Genomic DNA, 20,860 nt, shown 5'->3' on the forward strand with positions numbered 1-20,860 from the left:
GAAAAAAAAAACAAAAGGGAGGGGGAAGAAACTGGGTGGGGATGGGGGGAGGGGGATTTTAAGATCTAAAGTTGTTGAATTCAATATTCAGCCCGGAAGGCTGTAAAGTGCCTAGTCGGAAGATGAGGTGCTGTTCCTCCAGTTTGCGTTGGGCTTCACTGGAACAATGCAGCAAGCCAAGAACAGACATGTGGGCAAGAGAGCAGGGTGGAGTGTTAAAATGGCAAGCGACAGGGAGGTTTGGGTCTTTCTTGCGGACAGACCGCAGGTGTTCTGCAAAGCGGAGGCCCAGTTTGCGTTTGGTCTCTCCAATGTAGAGGAGACCGCATTGGGAGCAACGAATGCAGTAGACTAAGTTAGGGGAAATGCAAGTGAAATGCTGCTTCACTTGAAAGGAGTGTTTGGGCCCTTGGACGGTGAGGAGAGAGGAAGTGAAGGGGCAGGTGTTGCATCTTCTGCGTGGGCATGGGGAAGTGCCATAGGTGGGGGTTGAGGAGTAGGGGGTGATGGAGGAGTGGACCAGGGTGTCCCGGAGGGAACGATCCCTACGGAATGCCGCCGGGGGGGGGTGAAGGGAAGATGTGTTTGGTGGTGGCATCATGCTGGAGTTGGCGGAAATGGCGGAGGATGATCCTTTGAATGTGGAGGCTGGTGGGGTGATAAGTGAGGACAAGGGGGACCCTATCATGTTTCTGGGAGGGAGGAGAAGGCGTGAGGGCGGATGCGCGGGAGATGGGCCGGACACGGTTGAGGGCCCTGTCAACCACCGTGGGTGGAAAACCTCAGTTAAGGAAGAAGGAGGACATGTCAGAGGAGCTGTTTTTGAAGGTAGCGTCATCAGAACAGATGCGACGGAGGCGAAGGAACTGAGAGAATGGGATGGAGTCCTTACAGGAAGCGGGGTGTGAGGAGCTGTAGTCGAGGTAGCTGTGGGAGTCGGTAGGCTTGTAATGGATATTGGTGGACAGTCTATCATCAGAAATTGAGACAGAGAGGTCAAGGAAGGGAAGTGTCAGAGATGGACCATATGAAAATGATGGAGGGGTGGAAATTGGAAGCAAAATTAATAAATTTTTCCAGGTCCCGACGAGAGCATGAAGCAGCACCGAAGTAATCATCGATGTACCGGAGAAAGAGTTGTGGGAGGTGGCCGGGGTAGGACTGGAACAAGGAATGTTCCACATACCCCATAAAGAGACGGGCATAGCTGGGGCCCATGCGGGTACCCATAGCCACACCTTTTATTTGGAGGAAGTGAGAGGAGTTAAAGGAGAAATTGTTCAGTGTGAGAACAAGTTCAGCCAGACGGAGGAGAGTAGTGGTGGATGGGGATTGTTGGGGCGTCTGTTCAAGGAAGAAGGTAAGGGCCCTCAGACCATCCTGGTGGGGGATGGAGGTGTAGAGGGATTGGACATCCATGGTGAAGAGGAAGCGGTTGGGGCCAGGGAACTGGAAATTGTTGATGTGACGTAAGGTGTCAGAGGAATCACGGATGTAGATGGGAAGGAACTGGACAAGGGGAGAGAGAAGGGAGTCAAGATAACGAGAAATGAGTTCCGTGGGGCAGGAACAGGCTGACACGATCGGTCTGCCAGGACAGTTCTGTTTGTGGATTTTGGGTAGGAGGTAGAAGCGGGCCGTCCGAGGTTGGGCGACTATCAGGTTGGAAGCTGTGGGAGGAAGATCTCCAGAGGAGATGAGGTCAGTGACAGTCCTGGAAACAATGGCTTGATGTTCTGTGGTGGGGTCATGGTCCAGGGAGAGGTAGGAGGAAGTGTCTGCGAGTTGACGCTCAGCCTCCGCGAGGTAGAGGTCAGTGCGCCAGACAACAACAGCACCACCCTTGTCAGCGGGTTTGATGACAATGTTGGGGTTGGACCTGAGAGAACGGAGTGCAGTAAGTTCAGAGAGAGACAGATTAGAATGGGTGAGAGGAGCAGAGAAATTGAGACGGCTAATCAACACCTATTCAGCCCCTAATCAGGCTTCAGGTGATTGACAGTTAACTGTCACACAGTCAGCTGAGTCAGCTACCTTACCAACCTTTTAACTAGCCTACTGAACTTACAAAAATTAAAGAGAAAGATTTACCAGTTCAATTCCCACTGTGCACCAAATTGCCAATACCCACACTCACTCTATGTCTCACTCAGGATGAGGCCTCTCTCCTGCTCGTGTGCAAGCAGTGCATGTGCAGAAGGAGGCCATTTGGCCCATCATGCCTACTTTGAAAAAGTGATCCAATTAGTCTCAGCCATGCAGCTTTCCCCTCAAATATATTTATCCAGTTTCCTCTTTGAAGTTGCTATTAAATCTGCTTCCAGCATCCTTTCAGGCAATGCATTCATTGATTTAAAGTTCAGGTCATTACAACCCAGTGCTTCGAAAAAAAAGTTCTTCTCATTTTCCCCTTGTTTTTTTGCCAATTTCCTTTGTGTCCTTTGATTACTGACACTACTGCCAGTGGAGAACACATCTGTTTATTTACTCGAACAGATTGTCTCAATTTTGAACATCTGTATTAAATCTGCATTTAACCTTCTCTGCTCAAACGAGAACTAGCCCAGCTTCAGTTTCTTCACAAAACTGAAATCTCTCATCCCTGATACCATTCAAGTAAAATTCCTCTGTGCACACTCCATTTTCTTTAAACATTTCTGGAGTTGATGAACCTCCTTATACTGTGGCTGAAACGATATTTGAAAATTGCCACTTTGCTTTTCATTTATCCACTTGCCACATAGATGTACTTTTGATATTTCAAGAGCAATAATGATTTCTTATTAGAAACATCACTGTTCTTCATGAATAAAAGTACTGTATCTAGGTGAAATTGGCTGCCCATCGAAAAGGGTGTCTCCATTAATTTGTGGCAGCAACAGTTTGTATTTATGTAACAACTTTTAACATAATAAAAAGGTGCGTCACAGGAGCATTATTAAACAAAGCATGGCACCAAGCCACTCAAGATGATGATCGGGCAGGTGACCACAAGTTTGTTCAGAGGTTTTATGGAGTGCCTTAATGGAGGAGGGGCGGGGTAGAAAGGCAAAGAGATTTAGGGAGGAAATTCAAGAGCTCCGGGTGTTAGTAGGTGAAGACAAGGCGATCCATGCTAGGGCAATTGAAATAGAGGATGTTCAAGAGGCCCGAATTAGAGGAACGCAGATATCTTTGAAGGGTTGTAGGCCTGGAGGAGATTACAGAGATAGGGAGGGACAAGGCATTGAAGGATTTGAAAATGAGAGAGAATTTTAAAATCCTGGTGTTGCTTAATGGGGAGCCATTGTAGGTCAGTGAGGACAGGGACAATCGGTGAACATGACTTATTGAGTTAGGACATGGGCAGTAGACCTTTGGATGACCTCAAATTTATGGAATGAAGAACATTGGAGCTAGTCAGGAGTGTGTTGGAATAGTCAAGCCCAGTGGTGAACAGATGGATGAGAGATTTGGATGAGTTGAGGCAGGGGCAGAGTTGGATGATGTTAGAGATGGAAATAAGTGGTCTTAGTGATTGTGTGAATATGTAATTGAAGTTTGCCTTGGTGTCAAGTATGACACCTAGATTGCAAACAATCTGATTACCAGGGAGAGGAATGGAGTTGGTGGTTGATGACTTAGTTATAGGAAATTCCTACCATTCAATACTGGATGTTGGACAAGCATTCTGACAATTTAGAGACAGTGGAAGGGTTGAGAGAGGCGGTGGTGAGGTAGAGCTGGGTGTCTAGAGATGGTGTTTTTAAAGTGCAGCATATAGAAGAGAAATAGGAGGGTACTAAAGATAGATCCTTGGGTTAATGGTGCAGGAGCGGGAAGAGAAACTGTTGCAGGGATTCTCTGGGCACAACTGAATAGATGAGAATGGAACCGGGCATGTACAGTCCCACTGAGCTGGACAATGGTGGAGAGGTGTTGGAGGAGGATAGTAGTCAATCATGTCAAAGGCTGCAGAGAGGTCAAGAAGATGAGGCTCAAGAAACAAGTTGCCCAGAGATTTCCAAAAATACAACTTGATCTCCTTTTCAGGTACCATAGATTTGCAATATGATGTATTTTAGTGAATGAGAACTGCATTCTAATTGGGTGCAATGTTGTTTGCACAACTTGCTGAATGTGCAACCAATAAGTGATTCTCTGGCATTGATGAGGTTGACCAGGGGTGTCATTTTCAAGAGTTCATTCTCGCTTGTTAGTTAGCGACAAGTAACTAAAATGAAGGGAGCCATCAGCAAGCTGGGTCTGACAAGACCAAGAGCAAGGCACTTGGTACACTGCCAATGTTAGCATTAACTGTAGGTACTGGAGTTCAGCTTGGTAACCCACATATCGCTAGTCCTCAGCACATCCACCTCCAAACTATTTTTCAGGAACAGATGGTAAGTGTACATTGGTCAACTCTTTTGCAAAGGTGCATGGACCACAAATATCTCCCCACTTGTGAGCTCGTACTTTTCTAAGTTCCTTTTTTTGTTGGGGCAAAGAGAGAAAGAACATGGGCCAAGTGCAAAGAATAGTGGCTGAGCACATGATTAAATGAAATGTGCACTGGGTAGAAAGCAATATTCTTTTCTTTTTAAATCACTTGTAATTAATATAGTTAATGTTGGGTTGATTCTTAAACCCACATAGAAGAAACATAGAAAATAAGATCATTGTTTTTCAACACTTGCCTTTGCTGTTGCATGCATAGTGAGATGCAAGAAAATAAAATATGTTGTTTGTTTTCTCTACAGGTAAACTTGATCTGAGTCCCCAGACACAACTGAGCCTCCTGTACCTATTGATGGTTGCCGTAGGGATCATCATCCTTATTCTGATCCTGGGGGTCGTAGCGGCCAAACGCAAGCGCAAGCTCGGCCCGCTGTGGTTCCCAGAGGGCTTCGTCCTGAAGAAGGGTGGCAATCGGAAGCGTCGAGAGCCTGTGGGACAGGATGCAGTGGGAATGAAGTAAGTGGTAATGATGCGTCATCATAAGTGCTCAGTGTTTGTGTGTGTTGGTATTAATGTGATGATGGATATTAGTGCACGGTGTTCGAGTGTATGTAGGTATTAATGTAATGATGGATATTGGATATTAGTGCTCAGTGTTTGAGGGGCTGTAGGTATTCAATATGTTGATGGATATTAGTGTTCAGTGTTTGAGGGGCTGTAGGTATTAGTGTAATGATGTATATATTCAGTGTATGTACAGGTATGAATGTATTGATGGATAAAAGTGGTCAATGTTCGTGTTTGGGTATTAATGTTGCATTGAGCAATCAGAATTTCTATGTACAGCATTGGTATCAATGAGGAAGCATGGCATTGGAAGACTCGAGAACCTCTGGCACAGGATGCAGTGGGAATGAAGTAGGAGTATAGTAACAATTTGGAGCATTGGGAGTCCTAGAGCCAAAAAGTTCCATGGCCTGAGGTTAAGAAGTTGACTTGACGTTTTTGGCCCATAAAACAATTGAAAGGAATATTTCCCAGGCTTAAATAATGTGGAGCTCACTTTGGCGGAACAGTAAGCATTCTGTCAAAACACACAGCCTCTCACATCAGCACATTTTACACACATATACATAGTAGGAAGTTTTGTTTTAAAAAAAGCAGAAATGTAACCTGTTGAATATCGAATAATCCTAAATGCGACAAAGGAGATGCCATAACGCCTACCCACCCCATTGACGCTTCAAAGCTGCTGCTTAGGTGTAACCGGTTAAATTCCTTCTTGAGGGACAATGTAAAAACATTTTTTAAACTGGTACCATGAAAGGAGAATGCTGGAGCAGGGCAACAAAGATTGAAAGAAAGTAAGTCTTGCATTTATATAGTGCTTTTCGTGACTTTTGGATGCCTCCAAAGCCAGTGGAATACTTGCGAAGTGTTGTCATTGTTGTAATTTTAGGAAACACAGCCGCCAATTTATGTACAGCAAGCTCCCGCAAACAGCAAAGTGATAATGACTGGTAATCTGTTTTAGTGATGTTGATTGAGGGATAAATATTGAGCTGAACACTAGGGGGAAGCTCCCCTGCTCCTCTTCAAAATAGTGCTATGGGATATTTTCCGTGTTACCTGAGGGCAGACAGGCCCTCGGTTTAAACCTGCACCTGAAAGATGGCACCTCTGACGGTGAAGCAATCCCACAGCATTGAAATGGAGTGTCACCCTGGATTATGTGCTCCAGTCTCTGGAAAGGGACTTGAACCCATAACCTTCTGACTCAGATATGAGTGTGCTATTGGCTGAGCCATAGTTGACACCTAGTGCTATCTGTTTTAACTGTCTGAATTAGATTAGAGTCAGGCTGAATTCTTGTAACTGGTGGAAGTTATGATGGTTTACAAAACAGGTAGTGTTTAAAATGATTGAGGTTCAGTAGGCTTGATATGGAGACAATATTTGCTCTGATAGAATTCTGAACAAAGCGACATAATTTTAAAATAGACACAGACCATTTAGGAGTGAAGTCAGGTAGTGTTAAATCACTGAGCGCAGTGGAAATCTGGAATTCTATCCCACCACCCCTACAAAAGGGCTGTGGAAGCTTGGTTAATTGAACTTTTCCAGATTCTGATAGATAGACTTTTGTTTGGGGAGGATATTCGTGGGATATGGAACAAAAACAAGTAAATGGAGTTGAGGTACTGACCAGCCATGACCTGATTGAATGGTGGAATAGATTCAAGGGGGCTGAATGGTCCACTGTGCCTATAACATGCTGCAGTGTTCTGAACTGATGTTCCAGGTAGGCTGAGTTGCTGTTGCACTTCTGGTGCTTCTGACCGTGTTCACACCTGAATAGGTATTGTTAACTGAAATAATGCCAGCTGAACCAGATTAGATTTGATGGGGTTTCACAATAACATAGTTTCCTGTGCTCTTTGTAGTGCGATAGCTATCAAATCTTGATGGGATCTCACAGGTTGCCTAATTCTGCTATGCTGTGTCCGTAGGGTGTGGTTTGAGTCCTTTGATGATCTGTCATTCCCACGCACTTGTCTTGGCTGCCTGGGGGGGCTTTTGACTCCCGGGACTACCCATCAATATTGTATTTGCCACTGCCTTGTGAAGTTTTGATTCCCTGGTCCTCGGTTGTTTATCCTCCACACCGTGCTGGGGGGTAGATGGGGGTTGGGTGGTGTGTATGTTCTTGGAGGCTGGAAACACAACATCCTCGCCCCTCCCCACTGCCCCAACACACCCCTAAGAACTGAGATCCCACCAACTGACTGCAACAGGCACCATCCCAATCAATGTGAGATTAAAACATTGAGAAAAGCTTTCTCTCTTTTTTCTCTTAGAAATCTGTCAAAGCAGGTGCCTGATGACAACATGATTGATGACAACCAGAATGAGCAGTGGATGGAGGGAGGAGGGCCAGAGGCAAAGAAACCTAAGGTGGGTCTGCAAAGCCATGCAAAAAACATGTTATCCATATGGGCTTTGCAGCCCAACAACAAAGCAGCTGTGGTATTGTTTTTTACACTGATGTTTGATTGATGGATTAGTGTGATAGTGGAAGATCGGGAGCCTTGGTACCAGGTCTGTACAGTTTTACCAGTGGAACCTTGACTTCCGGAATCAGACTCCCCATGTTCTCAGCCTTGCAGTGTGAACCATCAAGGTACAAACTTAAAAGCTTGGCCGGTCAGTGACAGCAGCATTGTACAATCAACAACATTAGGACAATGTGTGGTGGTGCTAACATTGACCAGAGTCAGCCACGTGAACGCAGCTGCCACAACCAAATTGCATGGATAGGTGTGCCTGATGAGATGGTTGCCTCTCAATTCAACAGACAATCTATTCGCTCATCCAATACCTGCAAAGTATTGGCTGTTGGTAATTGTGGCAGAGAAAATAATGTCTCTTTCACTGGAGTGAGAACAGTAGTCTACATCATCTTCCAGTGACCATTCAGAGGGCAGCAGCTGATTTGGTTATTGCAGGGAGGTGTCTGACTCCCTTGCTTGCCCTTTCCTTCTGAAAGAAGATTGAACTTGCTACTGAAGACTGCCTTGGCTGTGCTTTTCCTCCTGTGCCCTTTGTCCCCTTCATTAAGTACATTTCTGATTTGCCAATTGCATAAGATCGACAACATAGGAACTGGTCCATGCCTGTGTTTATGTTCCATGTGAACCTCCTCCCATCCTACTTCATCCAACTCTAGCTTTTTGTTCCTTACTCCCTCATGCTTATCTAGTTTCCCCTTGAATGCACCTATACTATTCACCTCATCAATGCAATGTGGTATGTTATACACTTTATATATTTAATTCTTTGCAACTCCAAGATCTCGAAGCCACAGGCTCATAGGTTACATAGCAGCAAACCTGTATGTTGTTGGTGAGTGATATACTCTTTCTGTTCTTTACAGACTGAAGATCAGGCCCTACTCTCGGAGAACGGAGACCAGGTTGACCATCGACCATGGACGCAGCAGCATCTGGTCGCGGCAGACATCCGTTTAACACCAGCACTGGCCCTGACCCCACCTCAGGTGGAGCAGGATGCCGACTGTATGGACGTCAATGTGAGAGGTCCAGGTATGGACAACTGTAATGTGGTATGTTATATACTTTATATAGTGGTTTTGGAGAAGGTGCAAAAAAAGGATTGATACCAAAACTCTGAGGATGAAAATATCAGGAAAGAATGAGCCTGCTGGGGCACTTTTATTCTAGAAAGGAGAAGATTGAGAGTCAATCTGATCAAGGTCTTAAATTTATGAAAGAGTTCGATAGGGTAGTTGTAGAGGAGATGTTTCTGCTTGTGAAGGAGTCAAAAATTAAAAGCCAGTGACTACTAAATACAAGAAGGAATCCGGGGGAAATTTCTTTACCCAGAGAGTGGTTAAACTCACTACCACAATGAGTTTTTGAGGCAAATAGCATCAATGCATCTAAGGGAAGCTAGATAAATGCAAGACATGGATGGGTATATGCTGGTAAAGTGGGGTAAGGCTGGTGTGGAGTATAAACACCAGCATAGACCAGTTGGACTGAATAACCCATTTCTGTGCTGTAAATTCTATGTAATACTGTGTTATGCTCCCGGTTTACAATGGCTGTTGTTCCTGCCTCAGATGGTTTTACACCTCTTATGTTGGCATCACTACGAGGTGGTGGGCTGGACACTGGAATCGAGGAGGAGGAAGACATTGAAGACTCGTCAGCCAATGTCATCACTGATCTCATCTATCAGGGTGCCAGCCTCCATTCCCAGACGGACCGGACGGGGGAGACATCTCTCCACCTGGCTGCACGCTACGCCAGGGCAGATGCAGCCAAACGTCTCCTTGATGCAGGCGCTGATGCCAACGCCCAAGACAACATGGGTCGATCGCCTCTCCATGCAGCTGTGGCAGCTGATGCTCAGGGGGTGTTCCAGGTGAGTGTGTGCAGGGTGGAGGAAGCAGCAGGCACTGAACAAACTAAATGCAGTTAGACTCCAGGTAAAGCCCATCCTTCTGACTCCTGATTAGAGCTGAGAAATTCCTTTGTTTTTTCCTTTAGCTTTTTCATTCTTTATTTCCTGGTGTTTGAGGTTATGAGGATTACTGAATATTCCCATTTTTGATGCACATGACCCAGAAGTAGCTGGATTGGCTTATGCAGAATTGGCGCCATGCTTGTGCCCAAATTTCCTGAGAATTGCATTAGCAAATGTCAGAATGTAAAAACGGCATAAAATCTGCATAAACAATCACTGCCCAAGGAATATGTAGAACATAAGCCATTCATCTTGCTTTCTGTCTTATTGATGTCATGAAAATTAAAGTTTGAAGCCATCATTTGTGCACGTTGAGCACAGCATGTTTTAGAAAATGCAGTTGTGGAAATGTGTTTTTCTTAACGTGAATGAATCTGATGCCATAAAAATGTTTTCAAAGATACAGAAAATATAGTTTCAATCCTGGAGAGTGTTTTTAAATGCTTAAATTGCTGTATAGCACCAGAAATAGCTATTCTGAACGTTGCCACATCTGAAATCTTGGTTGTAAACTTACACCAGCTCAGAACGGGTGTAAATCCAGGAAATTGTCACTTTCTGGGTTTTTTGCATGGGGTTGCAGAGCTATGTTAATCAGCCCAAGGGGGTGACTGGCAGACATAACTGAGGGCTGGTGCACATAATCAAGGAAACCCATGCACAGGGACATACTAATCCACGCTTATGTGCAAATTTTCTCAGAAAATGTAGCTCTTACTCCATAGATACACAAAAAACTTTTCAGGAAATTTTAGGCCAATAACTGCAGCCCAAAAAAGACGGAGGATTATTTCTCAAACTTTGTATTTCAGAAATTGTAGGGAAACCTCAGTTTAGTTTGAGTGTGAGCACCTGTGGATCATGATATGTTTGGTGTTTATAGCTGAAAGGCGGAAGCTTTTAAATAATCAAATGTCTCTGCTCAGGTTATTCTCCCTTGTATCCGGCGCACAGAATAATAGATTGTTAATCCAGTGAGACAAAGGGAAGTTATTACCTTAATGTTTCTGAGCTCAAATTCTAGCAGTGATTCCATCAGCCAAGAGTAGCCAGCATCCCAGTGTCCTTGCCCTAAACAGAGTGCTGGGTGGCCTGGGTCAATCCCTCTCCTACCACTTTCCTTACCCTGATGTGATGATGTGCTGTGTGGAATGGTGATTATGCTGTCCCAAGCTTCAATTTAGGGTAATGCAGCAAATGATGTTTGCCCCCTGCTGGCTGCAAGATCTGTGCAGGCAAGTGGCTATAAGGGGAGAGGAAATACGGGATAGAGGAATGGGTGGGCTGGATGTTAAAATGAAGGTGCGATAAATGGCTTTCTCTTTTGGTATAGATTCTGATCAGAAACCGGGCCACTGACCTAGATTGCCGAATGAATGATGGTACCACACCATTGATCCTGGCTGCTCGCCTTGCTGTCGAAGGGATGGTGGTTGAGCTGATTAACTGCCATGCGGATGTTAATGCTGTGGATGATCATGGTAAGAACAGACATGGGATTTGAAGAAAGATAAGAAAACACTTAAATTTAAGTAGGGCCTTTCACGATTCCACAAACATAAGTGAGATAAATGTCCGGATAACCTTTGTTTAGTAACATTAGTTGAGGGATAAATGTTGGCCAGCACACTGGGGAGAAGTTCCCAGTTCTTCATCGAAATAACGGCATGGATTCCTTTACACCCACGTGAGATGGCAGATGAGTCAGTTTAACGTCTTGTCTGAAAGTACGATGCTCCTTCAGCACTGCACTGGGAATGTCAGCCTAGAAAGTATACTCCAGTCTCTGGAGTGAAACTTGAACCCACAACCTTGTAACTCAGAAGCAAAATTGCTCCCCACTGAGCTATGACTGACACCTCCTCATGTATGAGGTGAGACTTTCCTTCCTCAAAAATGCCACTGTTTAATTTTCACAAGCCCCCTCACCACCAAAAATATATTACCCGCATATAAGGTGAGGGAGGATGAGGGAAGTTGGAAAATTTCCTTCCAGCTAAACTCCTCTTCCTATTTACTTCAAATCAGCAAGAATATATTGACAATGGGGTGAGTGTGTTAGTCACTGAAAATTTGGTAATTGTGATATGAAAATAGTTTGAAAATGGGATTAGAGTGAAAGTCAGGTGAAATTGGGGCTGAAAGAAGTTTTGTTTGTGTGGGGAGAAGATGGGGAAGGGCTAACTGTGAAGAAACTGGACTCATTGTGGAGGTGTCTTAATCTAGGTTAATCTAGCTGTTATCTGCCCATGCAGGCGGTGTTGCACATGTGTTTTACTTGAATTAATCATTGTAATACTTTGGTTGTATTATGTTCACATCTGAACATGTGCTCTGTGGTGGAGAACCATTCTCTTAACACTCTGCGGTGATGCTCTGCCTTCAGGTAAATCAGCGCTTCACTGGGCAGCTGCCGTTAACAATGTGGATGCAACCCAGGCCCTACTGAAGAATGGGGCCAACAAGGACATGCAGGACAACAAGGTACTTAAGTATTCTGATTTAGACCCACCTCCAATTATAAATAGCATGTTCTGACCCAGGAGGGTCACAGCTTCCCGTTGTGCCGATCTCTCTCAATAGTTGCCACTGAGCCCCCTACTACCCACCTTCCCTTGACTTGGCTCTTCCTATTCATCGTGCATGGCTGAGGGCATAATAGGTATCCTCCCGTATTACACTTCACCAACTCTTGAGCTCGCCTCTTGTCACAGCTGGTTTTGCGATCAGTCTGCAGACACGTGATATAATTTCACTCTTTCACCTCCCTCAACCTTGCCAGCAAGGTTAGTTTATGACTGTGTTAGCAAGATTTTTAATCTGGATTAAAAAGGTGTGGGAGATAAAGAAGGCCACAGCTCAGCTTTATCATGCACTTTATAATAAGGGTCAATGAATAATGATCAGGAATTTATAGGGTAGATAGGAGGAATAGAAAAATGTAAAAATGGAGTCTCAAGAACAATGCATAAAAGCATTGGGGAAATTACAGAAAAAGTTGGGTGTACATCTGGCAGATGCATCAGAGGGAAACATGGGGGAGTTATCATGTAAGAAGACCAAGTGCTTACAAGATGGACTGAATACATACAAGACTTATTTGAGGAGAACAGACAAGAATAAAAACCAACAATTAAAGAAAACATTATTGGTCCAAAAATCATGAAAGATGAGGTAAGAACAGCAATAAATAAAATGAAAAACAATAAAGACAAAGATCCAGATGAAATAGGCACCAAACAAATTAAAAAGTTTAGAAGCCTTTGGAATAGACAAACTGACTCTCGTCTTTAATGAAGTTTAAGACACGGGAGATATCCCAGAAGACTTGAGTAAATCTGCGTTTATTGCACTCCCTAAAAAGCCCGGAACAATTGAATGTGAACTCCATCACACCATCAGTCTAATGAGTCACACAAGTACTGATGAATAGGGCCAGGAGCAAGATAAAGTCAAAATTTTCAGCTTTTCAGCGTGGTTTTCATCTTTATGGTATGCATGCTATCAGAAAGAGCCATGGAAATTGAAAAAACATGTATTCATGTGTTTTATTGATTATAGTAAGGCATTTGATAAGGTGAAACGTGAAGAACTGATGAGCATGTTAGGGTCTCTTGACCTTGATGGCAAAGACCTTAGCGTGATAAGAAATCTTCATTGGGAACACACTTCAGCCATAGGAGCTGAGAATGATCTAAGTGAAACTGTGAAGATTAAAAGAGGGTCAGACAGGGGTGTGTTTTCTCCTCAGATTTATTTGTTTTTTTATAATGAAAACATTCTTAAAGAGATTGATGACCTTCCTGGATTATTAATTGGAGGCTACAACTCTAATAATATACACGCTGATGATACCATTCTTATTGCTGACTCTGAAGAGAAACTGCAGAGGATTTTGGATAGAGTAGCGAGTGAAAGTGAGAAGAAAGGACCGAGCATAAATTTTAAGAAAACAAAATGTCTAGTCGTGTCCAAAAAGAAAATTGCACCAGAATGTAAGATCACAGTGAAGAATGGAAAGGTCACACAGATGGACAAATTTTCTTACCTAGTAAGTATATTAACATCGGATGGAAACTGCAGCCAAGAAATAAGATGAAGGGTTGGAATGGCCAAAGATATATTTCAAAGAATGAAAAAGATTATGATCAACTCAAAATTAGCCATGAAAACAAAGCTGAGAATCCTGGAATTCTACATCACACCAATTTTGACATATGGAAATGAGTGTTGGATGATCAGTGAAGCGATGTAGAGAAGAATTAAGGCTGTAGAGTTGTGGCTTTTGAGGCAAGTAATGAAGATACTTTGGACAAATCACACTACCAATGAAGAGGTGGTAGTAAAATCTGAGACCGAAAGAACCCTGCTGACCAGATCAGGAAGAAACTGTTGGAATTTCTTGGGCACATAATAAGAAATCATGATCTAGAAAGTCTGATGCTGATGGGAACGATTGATGGCAAAAGAGATTGAGGTAGACAGAGAACGATCTTTCTAAAGAGCCTTGCAAACTCGATGAATGTATCACTGACGAAGATGATTCTTGTGTCCAGGGCAAGATTAACATGGAGGTCCATGGTCAGCAACACCCTCTTAGAGCATTGTGCCTGAAGAGAAAGAGAGAGAAACTATTTCCTGTGGGGGAGTCCAGAACATGGAGATAGTCATGAAATTAGAACGCAGCCATACATAGGTGGTGCAAAAGGGTAGTGGAAATCTGGAACTCTTTCCCCCAAAACAAACATTGTTGAGGTCAATGGAAAATTTCAAAACTGGGATTGAGAGATTGTTATTGAGTAAGGGTATAAAGGAACTGAGGCTTTTAGATAGAGTTAGGATACAAATCAGCCATGACCTAACTGAGTGGCAGAACTGATTCAAGGGACTGAATAGTCGTCTCCTATTGCTATGTCCCTAGGTGTGGGGGCTTTGATTCTTCTTCCCTAAACTAGGGATAACAAGCTCAGTTGTAATATCTCTCACTGTTGTCCCTTCAGTTACACCCACCTGGATCTTCATGGTTGTAGGGGACCTTAGTTTTAAGTGCAGCTAAACATACTTCAGTCATCAGAGAAGTCCAGATATCTCTTCTGATCCACACAGGAGACTCATTGGCCAGATATACTCCCCCTCCTGAATCTCATTGCTTTGTTGTCTACTTGTCTAGTGTTCCTTGAAGAGGATTGAATCTTGCCCCAGTAATGCACGATAAATGTGGTGAAAATTAAATTTTGCCAATGTAGTAGTGAGTACATGCAATTGCTCTACCTAACTATAAATTTTTGGCCTGCAGGAGGAGACACCCTTGTTTCTTGCCGCCCGGGAAGGCAGCTTCGAAGCTGCCAAAATCCTACTGGACCATTTTTCCAATCGTGACATCACGGACCACATGGACAGACTCCCCCGTGACATCGCGCAGGAGCGGATGCACCATGACATCGTCCAACTGCTGGATGAGTACAACCTGGTCCGGAGCCCACAAGGCCCAGCCGGACCCATGATGGGACCCACGGTGTCTCCGGTGACCTGCCCAAGTGGCGGCAACTTCGTGAACCTCAAGATGACCCCCATGGGCAAGAAGGCAAGACGGCCAAGCACAAAGAGCCTCACTCCAGGCAATACTAAAGACTCCAAGGAGGCCAAAGCCAGGCGGCGGAAAAGATCCATTGGTAATGATAAAGGGGCCAGTGTGGAGGGCTCATTGGCTCTTTCACCAGTTGAATCGCTTGAATCTCCACACAACTACTTGTCCACCACATCTCCGCCTCTACTGACATCATCAGGGGTTTTACACCAATCGCCACCAGCATCTCTCCACCCATCCACACCAGTGCAGAGCCAGCTGGCAATGTCCTTCTCAAACCTAAGTGAAATGAAAAGTATGAACATGGACTCCAACACAGTCCTGAGTCAGGTCCTCCCCTCCATGTCCCATCCTTCCATGGCTGGGCAAAGCACCAGCCTGGGGCTGCCCTTGGGAAGGGTCGAGCATGTGAACATGCAATCAGAGTGGATGAACCGAGTGGGAATCACCACCTCTCAGTACAACCCAATGCTAGGCATCCTGCACCAGGTCGCTGGTTCCTACCCTAATATGCATCAACAGAATGCGGTGCTTCAGGCTAATATGCCTCCAGTGCACATGACCATGCTCAGAGAGCAGTTACCACAGATACTGACCTACCAGCCCATGAACAGTGGGGCATCGCAGTCGGTGATACAGCAACAGCAAAACTCTCAAGTAACGCAGCAACAAGGGCAACCTTACTGTGGCTCAATGACACCAGTGCCCATCGGCAACATGCACCAGATGCCTGAGATTGTCCAGTTGTCAAATGGCCAACTGAACAATTCCATGCGGTCCACAGCCCAGGAGGGTCAGGTATCACAGACCACCCTGCCACCTTACCATAAGCTGCCAACCTCAGTGCAGATTGATAAGTACCCCACCCCGCCATCTCAGCACAGCTATGTTTCGGCGACAGACAACACCCCGAACCACAATGTTCATCTCCAGAGTGAGCACCCATACCTAACGCCCTCTCCTGAGTCTCCCGATCAATGGTCCAGCTCCTCTCCACATTCCACGTCAGACTGGTCGGACATCACGCCCAGCCCTGCTCCGATTGGACAACGCCCACAGGTTTCGCACATTCCAGAGCAGCAGAGAAGCAATATGCAGGTATTTGCCTGAGCACTTGTGATGAGAGACCCTTTGTCTGACTGCCCGAAATGAAGGAAGAAGAATTCCTTGTACTTCTGGTCGGGAGATTTCCCCTTCACTTGGTTGTGTAGCAAGGAGGAGAGGAACTATTCCTATGAAGTACTCAACAAGTCTTAACAAAGATCAACTCTCTGACTCTAGGGACTTGAAGACGCGACTTCAGTGTGTTTTGAAGAAGGTTTTATTTATTTTAATCACTGATGTCACTGCCCATTTCCGTGTTTGTTTGGCGTATTTTTTAAACTCCTTTTTTAGTGGCACAGCGCTGAACTTTTTTAAAAAAAAACTTGCAATATCGTCACTGGTGTCACCCTGCGTTCTGTGCGGTTCCCTCCTTGAAACTGAGAATTCTTCCAACTGAGGACGCAAGCAGAGCTGAAGTTAAGGTTGGAGTCATGTGGTGAATGGCGACAGCAGCATCATGCCAAGTCCTGCTAAAGTGGCTCTTGGGAAATCAAACTGTATAACTTATTATCGAAGGAAAATGCAACCTTGGCAGAGTTTGTTTCGTTTTTGGACTGGGGGGAAGGTGGGAGAAGAGGGAGTTGCTGAAGTTCAGTGGTTCACACTTCCAGCTTAAGTCCTCCATTGCCAGTTGCTTTCACAAGCTGACCTCTTATTTTAAGTTGCCTTTATACTGCTTCCATGATACTAACATTCCTAATGTAGTGCGTTCATGTAAGTTTGTACTGAATGCCTTCCTTGCCAGCAGCACTGTGGCAGAGGGATATGGCAGGTGGAATAGCTTAGAATTGTTGTTCTGTTTTTGTACTGATTTTACTTTTTAAAAATATGTAAGACATCAATTTTTATTCATTCCTACATCCCGCGAGTCTCCTGAAGTATAACATTTCTGGTGAATCACTTAGTTGGATTTGTCAAAAGTTTCTAAGTTTCTGCCTTATTTAAAGAAGAAGTGGAGTTTTAACTTGGTGTAATTGCTCGGTTTTGGCAGCAGGTACACGTTCTAAGTGATGAGGTGTTTAAACCCAAAATAAAATTACACCCATGAATCCCTCATCAGATAGCCTGCTCTAGGCAGTAATTGATGAACAGGCTTTGTAATGACCTTGGTGATCTCATTGAGAGCAAACCTCCTTGGGATAAATCTTTGACAAAGTTACTTTGGCCTGTGTGGTGGGGCAGAAGGTTGTTGCATTTCTGAACGTCACTGCTCTCAACCCTGTCACCTACAAAACTCTGTTTGGTACTTAGTGGGAGCCTCATCACAGATCTGGACCAATCAATTTCCCACAGGCCAATGAGGTCCTGATGAAGAGTGGATATTTCAAGGCAATTGTTTCCTTTAATGTGAACATGATGCAGCTTGGTTTCTTATTTTGTGTATTCTCTCTAAATATCTCTCTCTCCTCTCTCTCTCTCTCTCTCACAAAATGTTCCAGGGATAATTGTTAGATTGAATTCACCATATTGGAAGCTTAAGTGAAGTGATCAATGAAGGAGTTTAACTGTGAGACTCATTCACTGCTACATTTAGAGCAAGCCGCCTGGTCTGCACTCTGAAAAGTAATTGCTGACCCAAACTTTGATGGGGACAATTTCCTTTGCTTGGTTACCCAACCTATTAGAAAGGATTTTGTCCCTGTGCTAAAATTTAAGAGGGTTGTGGGTAAGGTTTCCTTTACTGCTGATGATGTCACATTATTCTCTGGTTAGCAGAAGAGACACAATTGGCAGTTGCCGCAGGAAATGTTGCCTTTGCCATTTGCTCCAAAGACGCACAAGACACCAAACTTTTGGATGGTTGGCAGGGTCAGAAGTTTGGGTGATGTCACGGTCCCCAGAAGGGTAGAAACCTAAAAGTGCTTTCTCTCCCACCGCCTCTTCTCGGGTTACTGCTGCCTCGAGTGAGGTCTTGAGTGGGATTGACTCAACTTGCGCATCCTTCACACTTTTTTACTATCACTGGAATCTTTACTTTTTGAGCTTATATCTTGCCAGTTTCTGGATCTGAACTAATTATGTTTTTATTAGTAATAATTCTAACTTTTCTCAAAGTTGTACTTTATACTAAGATGAAGAAACACAGTGTTAAATTGAAAAAAAAAATCCCAGGTTGAGAAGAAAACTTTGGGGTTGTAACATTTCACTGCACTTATGAAACACTAGAAAAATCTTCAATCTGTAAAATTTACAGGTACTTGGATTGTTATGCTAGTATTTGAGATTTGGTGTAGAAATGAGTTTCCTAGATTTGTTCTACCATCGCAGAAGATTAGAGTCGGTGCTTTTTTTTTCTGTTAAGCTTTTAAGTTCCAGCCATAACCTGGAGATTAAAATTTCTTTCACTTCCTCTATCCACAAAATGTATATAATTGTCAATTTCTAAGTGAGATCAAGTTATGGTTTTGTACTTTTTGTGAAATGTTTGTGGAAGGAAGCATTGAAGAACCAAACATTTAAAAGATACTTTGAAAGGAAGCAGGGGATTTCAGACCGATCTGTTTTAGCCACTTGTTCTTGAATTACCTGTGATATTACAGCTGGGTCAGAGGGCATAACTCTGTAAATAACTGAATGTTAGAGGTAGGCCTTCAACCAAGGGGGGTCTCCACCAAACAAGCCTGCTCAAAACCAAGTCATGAAGGAATTTGTTGAATATTATGATCAAAGGAAGGTAATTTTCCAACTCCATTTAACCTGTTGCATTTTGTAATGGTATTGAAGACACCTGCAAAATTTCTGATTATTATAATGTTTTATAAACAGATTTTAACAGAACTGGGCAGGAATTAGAATATGAGAGTGGAATTGTAGCACTGATGGACATTTCCATTTTTAGCTTATTGGGCTGAATTATGAATTCTTATAAATTTAAGTTCCTTCTCTTCCACCCTTCTGCCTCTCTCTCTTCACCTTCCCCCCCGCACCCAAACCAACTCAAATAATGCACAAAGACCAGTGCATTGGCTATTTAGGAACCCCAGCCAGAACTTGTAAAATTTCTGTAAACCAAATGACCACTGAGTAACCACTGGAACTAAATTGGCCACCCTGCTCTGGCTACAGGGAGAGCTGGTGTTGCATATTTAAAAAAGAAATGACACTAGTTAAATACAGGTTGCTCCTGAGGTTTGGTTTACAGATCATGTTAGGGCTGTGCAAAATGAATACTATTCTGTTACAATTTGAACTTTTTAATATTTTTTCTTGGCCTACTTACTTTTTCCATTAGTAAACTATAAAATCTGAAATCTGCACCTTTGATTTTCTGTCCGTGCAAACTTAAAGCCCAGATCTCGTACTTATGCTGTTTGTAGCAACTTCTTTTAATACAATGCATGTAAGATTCCCACACTCTTCAGTCTTTGGGATGGTGGATAATATTGCATCAAACCTGCCTTGCACTTGTTTTTTTTAAGGTTACGATACAGCCCAAGAAATTTATAATAAATACCTCCATTTAAGGACCAGTGTCACTGTCCATCCCTCTGATAATAGTCTGGCACAATTGGGTTTTTTTCCTTCAATATAATGTTGCACTTTAAATCCATGAGCCGAACACTCTGATCTCTTTCATTTGAATAACCTTCAGAAACCCAATGAAAAGCGAAGAATGATCTACATGTTTTTAAATTCTCCATTCCTTTAAAAATAGGAATGTCAGTTGAATGTGTCAATACAGTTTTGACTTAACAATTGTGCATTCTGTCATAATATTCCTTCAATATTGGGCCAAAAAACTATGAGACTATGTAAAGGTAGATTTGAAACGCATATAATAGAAACAGTAGTTCTCCTGACCAATTCCTTCATTTCTGTCTGGTTAAATGTGTCTGCAGTTACAGGGTGATGTACTTATTCATTTTGTGTTCACCAGTTCACACTGGTGTTGAAATGTTCCATCCTCAATACTAATGTCCATAGCCCCTGATGAGTGCAAAATATAATATTTAAAACTCTTTGAGCTTCCTTTAATTCACTTCTAGCTTCTTCCCACAACAAGCTAGAAATGGAGATGTCTGGGTGTTGAAGGGGATGTACTTCATACAGACAATCACGTAACAATAACTTGTGTGTGTAACACACAAACAACTACAGTGAAACTACAGAACCAGTGGCTCGTGTCTTGTGGAGCCAATGAATTGATGTAAATAAGCTAACTTTGTATGACAAATTGTATCTTGACAAACTTGTATCTTTTTGCTGTCTTTTAAATGTATATGTACTAAAATGCTTATTCATATTAGATGAGCTATTGAACTAGTAGATGGAATACTATTTTTTAATTTTTACACACACTTTTCATGAGAAAAGTTGTTTCAAATGAATTTCTACAGAAAAGTATTTTTGAAGATTGTGATTTATACATGAAGTATGAAATGTAACATAAGATGTTTAAAATAGATATTGGTCTGTGTGTTGTCTTTATGGATGGGAAATTAAGCAGTACCCATTTGTTCAACACCTGCATACAAAAAGTACACCAACATACAAATATGGGTGTGTGTCAAAGGAGGAACAAACCATGGGCTCACTGTCTCTTTAAGAACGTAGTGTTGAAGAGGGCCTATATTGATTGAGGAGCTTCCTGGATCCTCTTGTCAGACTCTCAAAGTGAGGCCTTAGTCACAGCAGCAGTCAAAGGAACAGGAGGAGGACATCCAGCACCTCAAACCTGCTTTT

At 43.3% G+C, this 20,860-nt stretch overlaps 1 protein-coding gene across 1 annotated transcript in view; it reads left to right on the forward strand.

Annotated features, from left to right (window-relative positions):
• Nucleotides 1-20,580, forward strand: part of LOC144692536 (uncharacterized) — a 163,714-nt gene extending 143,134 nt beyond the window's left edge. The window contains exons 28-34 of the mRNA XM_078561509.1: nt 4,740-4,953; nt 7,296-7,392; nt 8,372-8,540; nt 9,080-9,384; nt 10,820-10,967; nt 11,873-11,970; nt 14,783-20,580. Coding sequence (XP_078417635.1) covers nt 4,740-4,953; nt 7,296-7,392; nt 8,372-8,540; nt 9,080-9,384; nt 10,820-10,967; nt 11,873-11,970; nt 14,783-16,183 — 2,432 coding nt within the window. The 3' untranslated portion in view covers nt 16,184-20,580. The remainder of the gene's footprint in view (nt 1-4,739; nt 4,954-7,295; nt 7,393-8,371; nt 8,541-9,079; nt 9,385-10,819; nt 10,968-11,872; nt 11,971-14,782) is intronic.
• The last annotated feature ends 280 nt before the right edge of the window (nt 20,581-20,860 follow it).

Source organism: Cetorhinus maximus, chromosome 17 (assembly GCF_964194155.1).
Source record: "Cetorhinus maximus chromosome 17, sCetMax3.hap1.1, whole genome shotgun sequence".
NCBI lineage: Eukaryota > Metazoa > Chordata > Chondrichthyes > Lamniformes > Cetorhinidae > Cetorhinus > Cetorhinus maximus.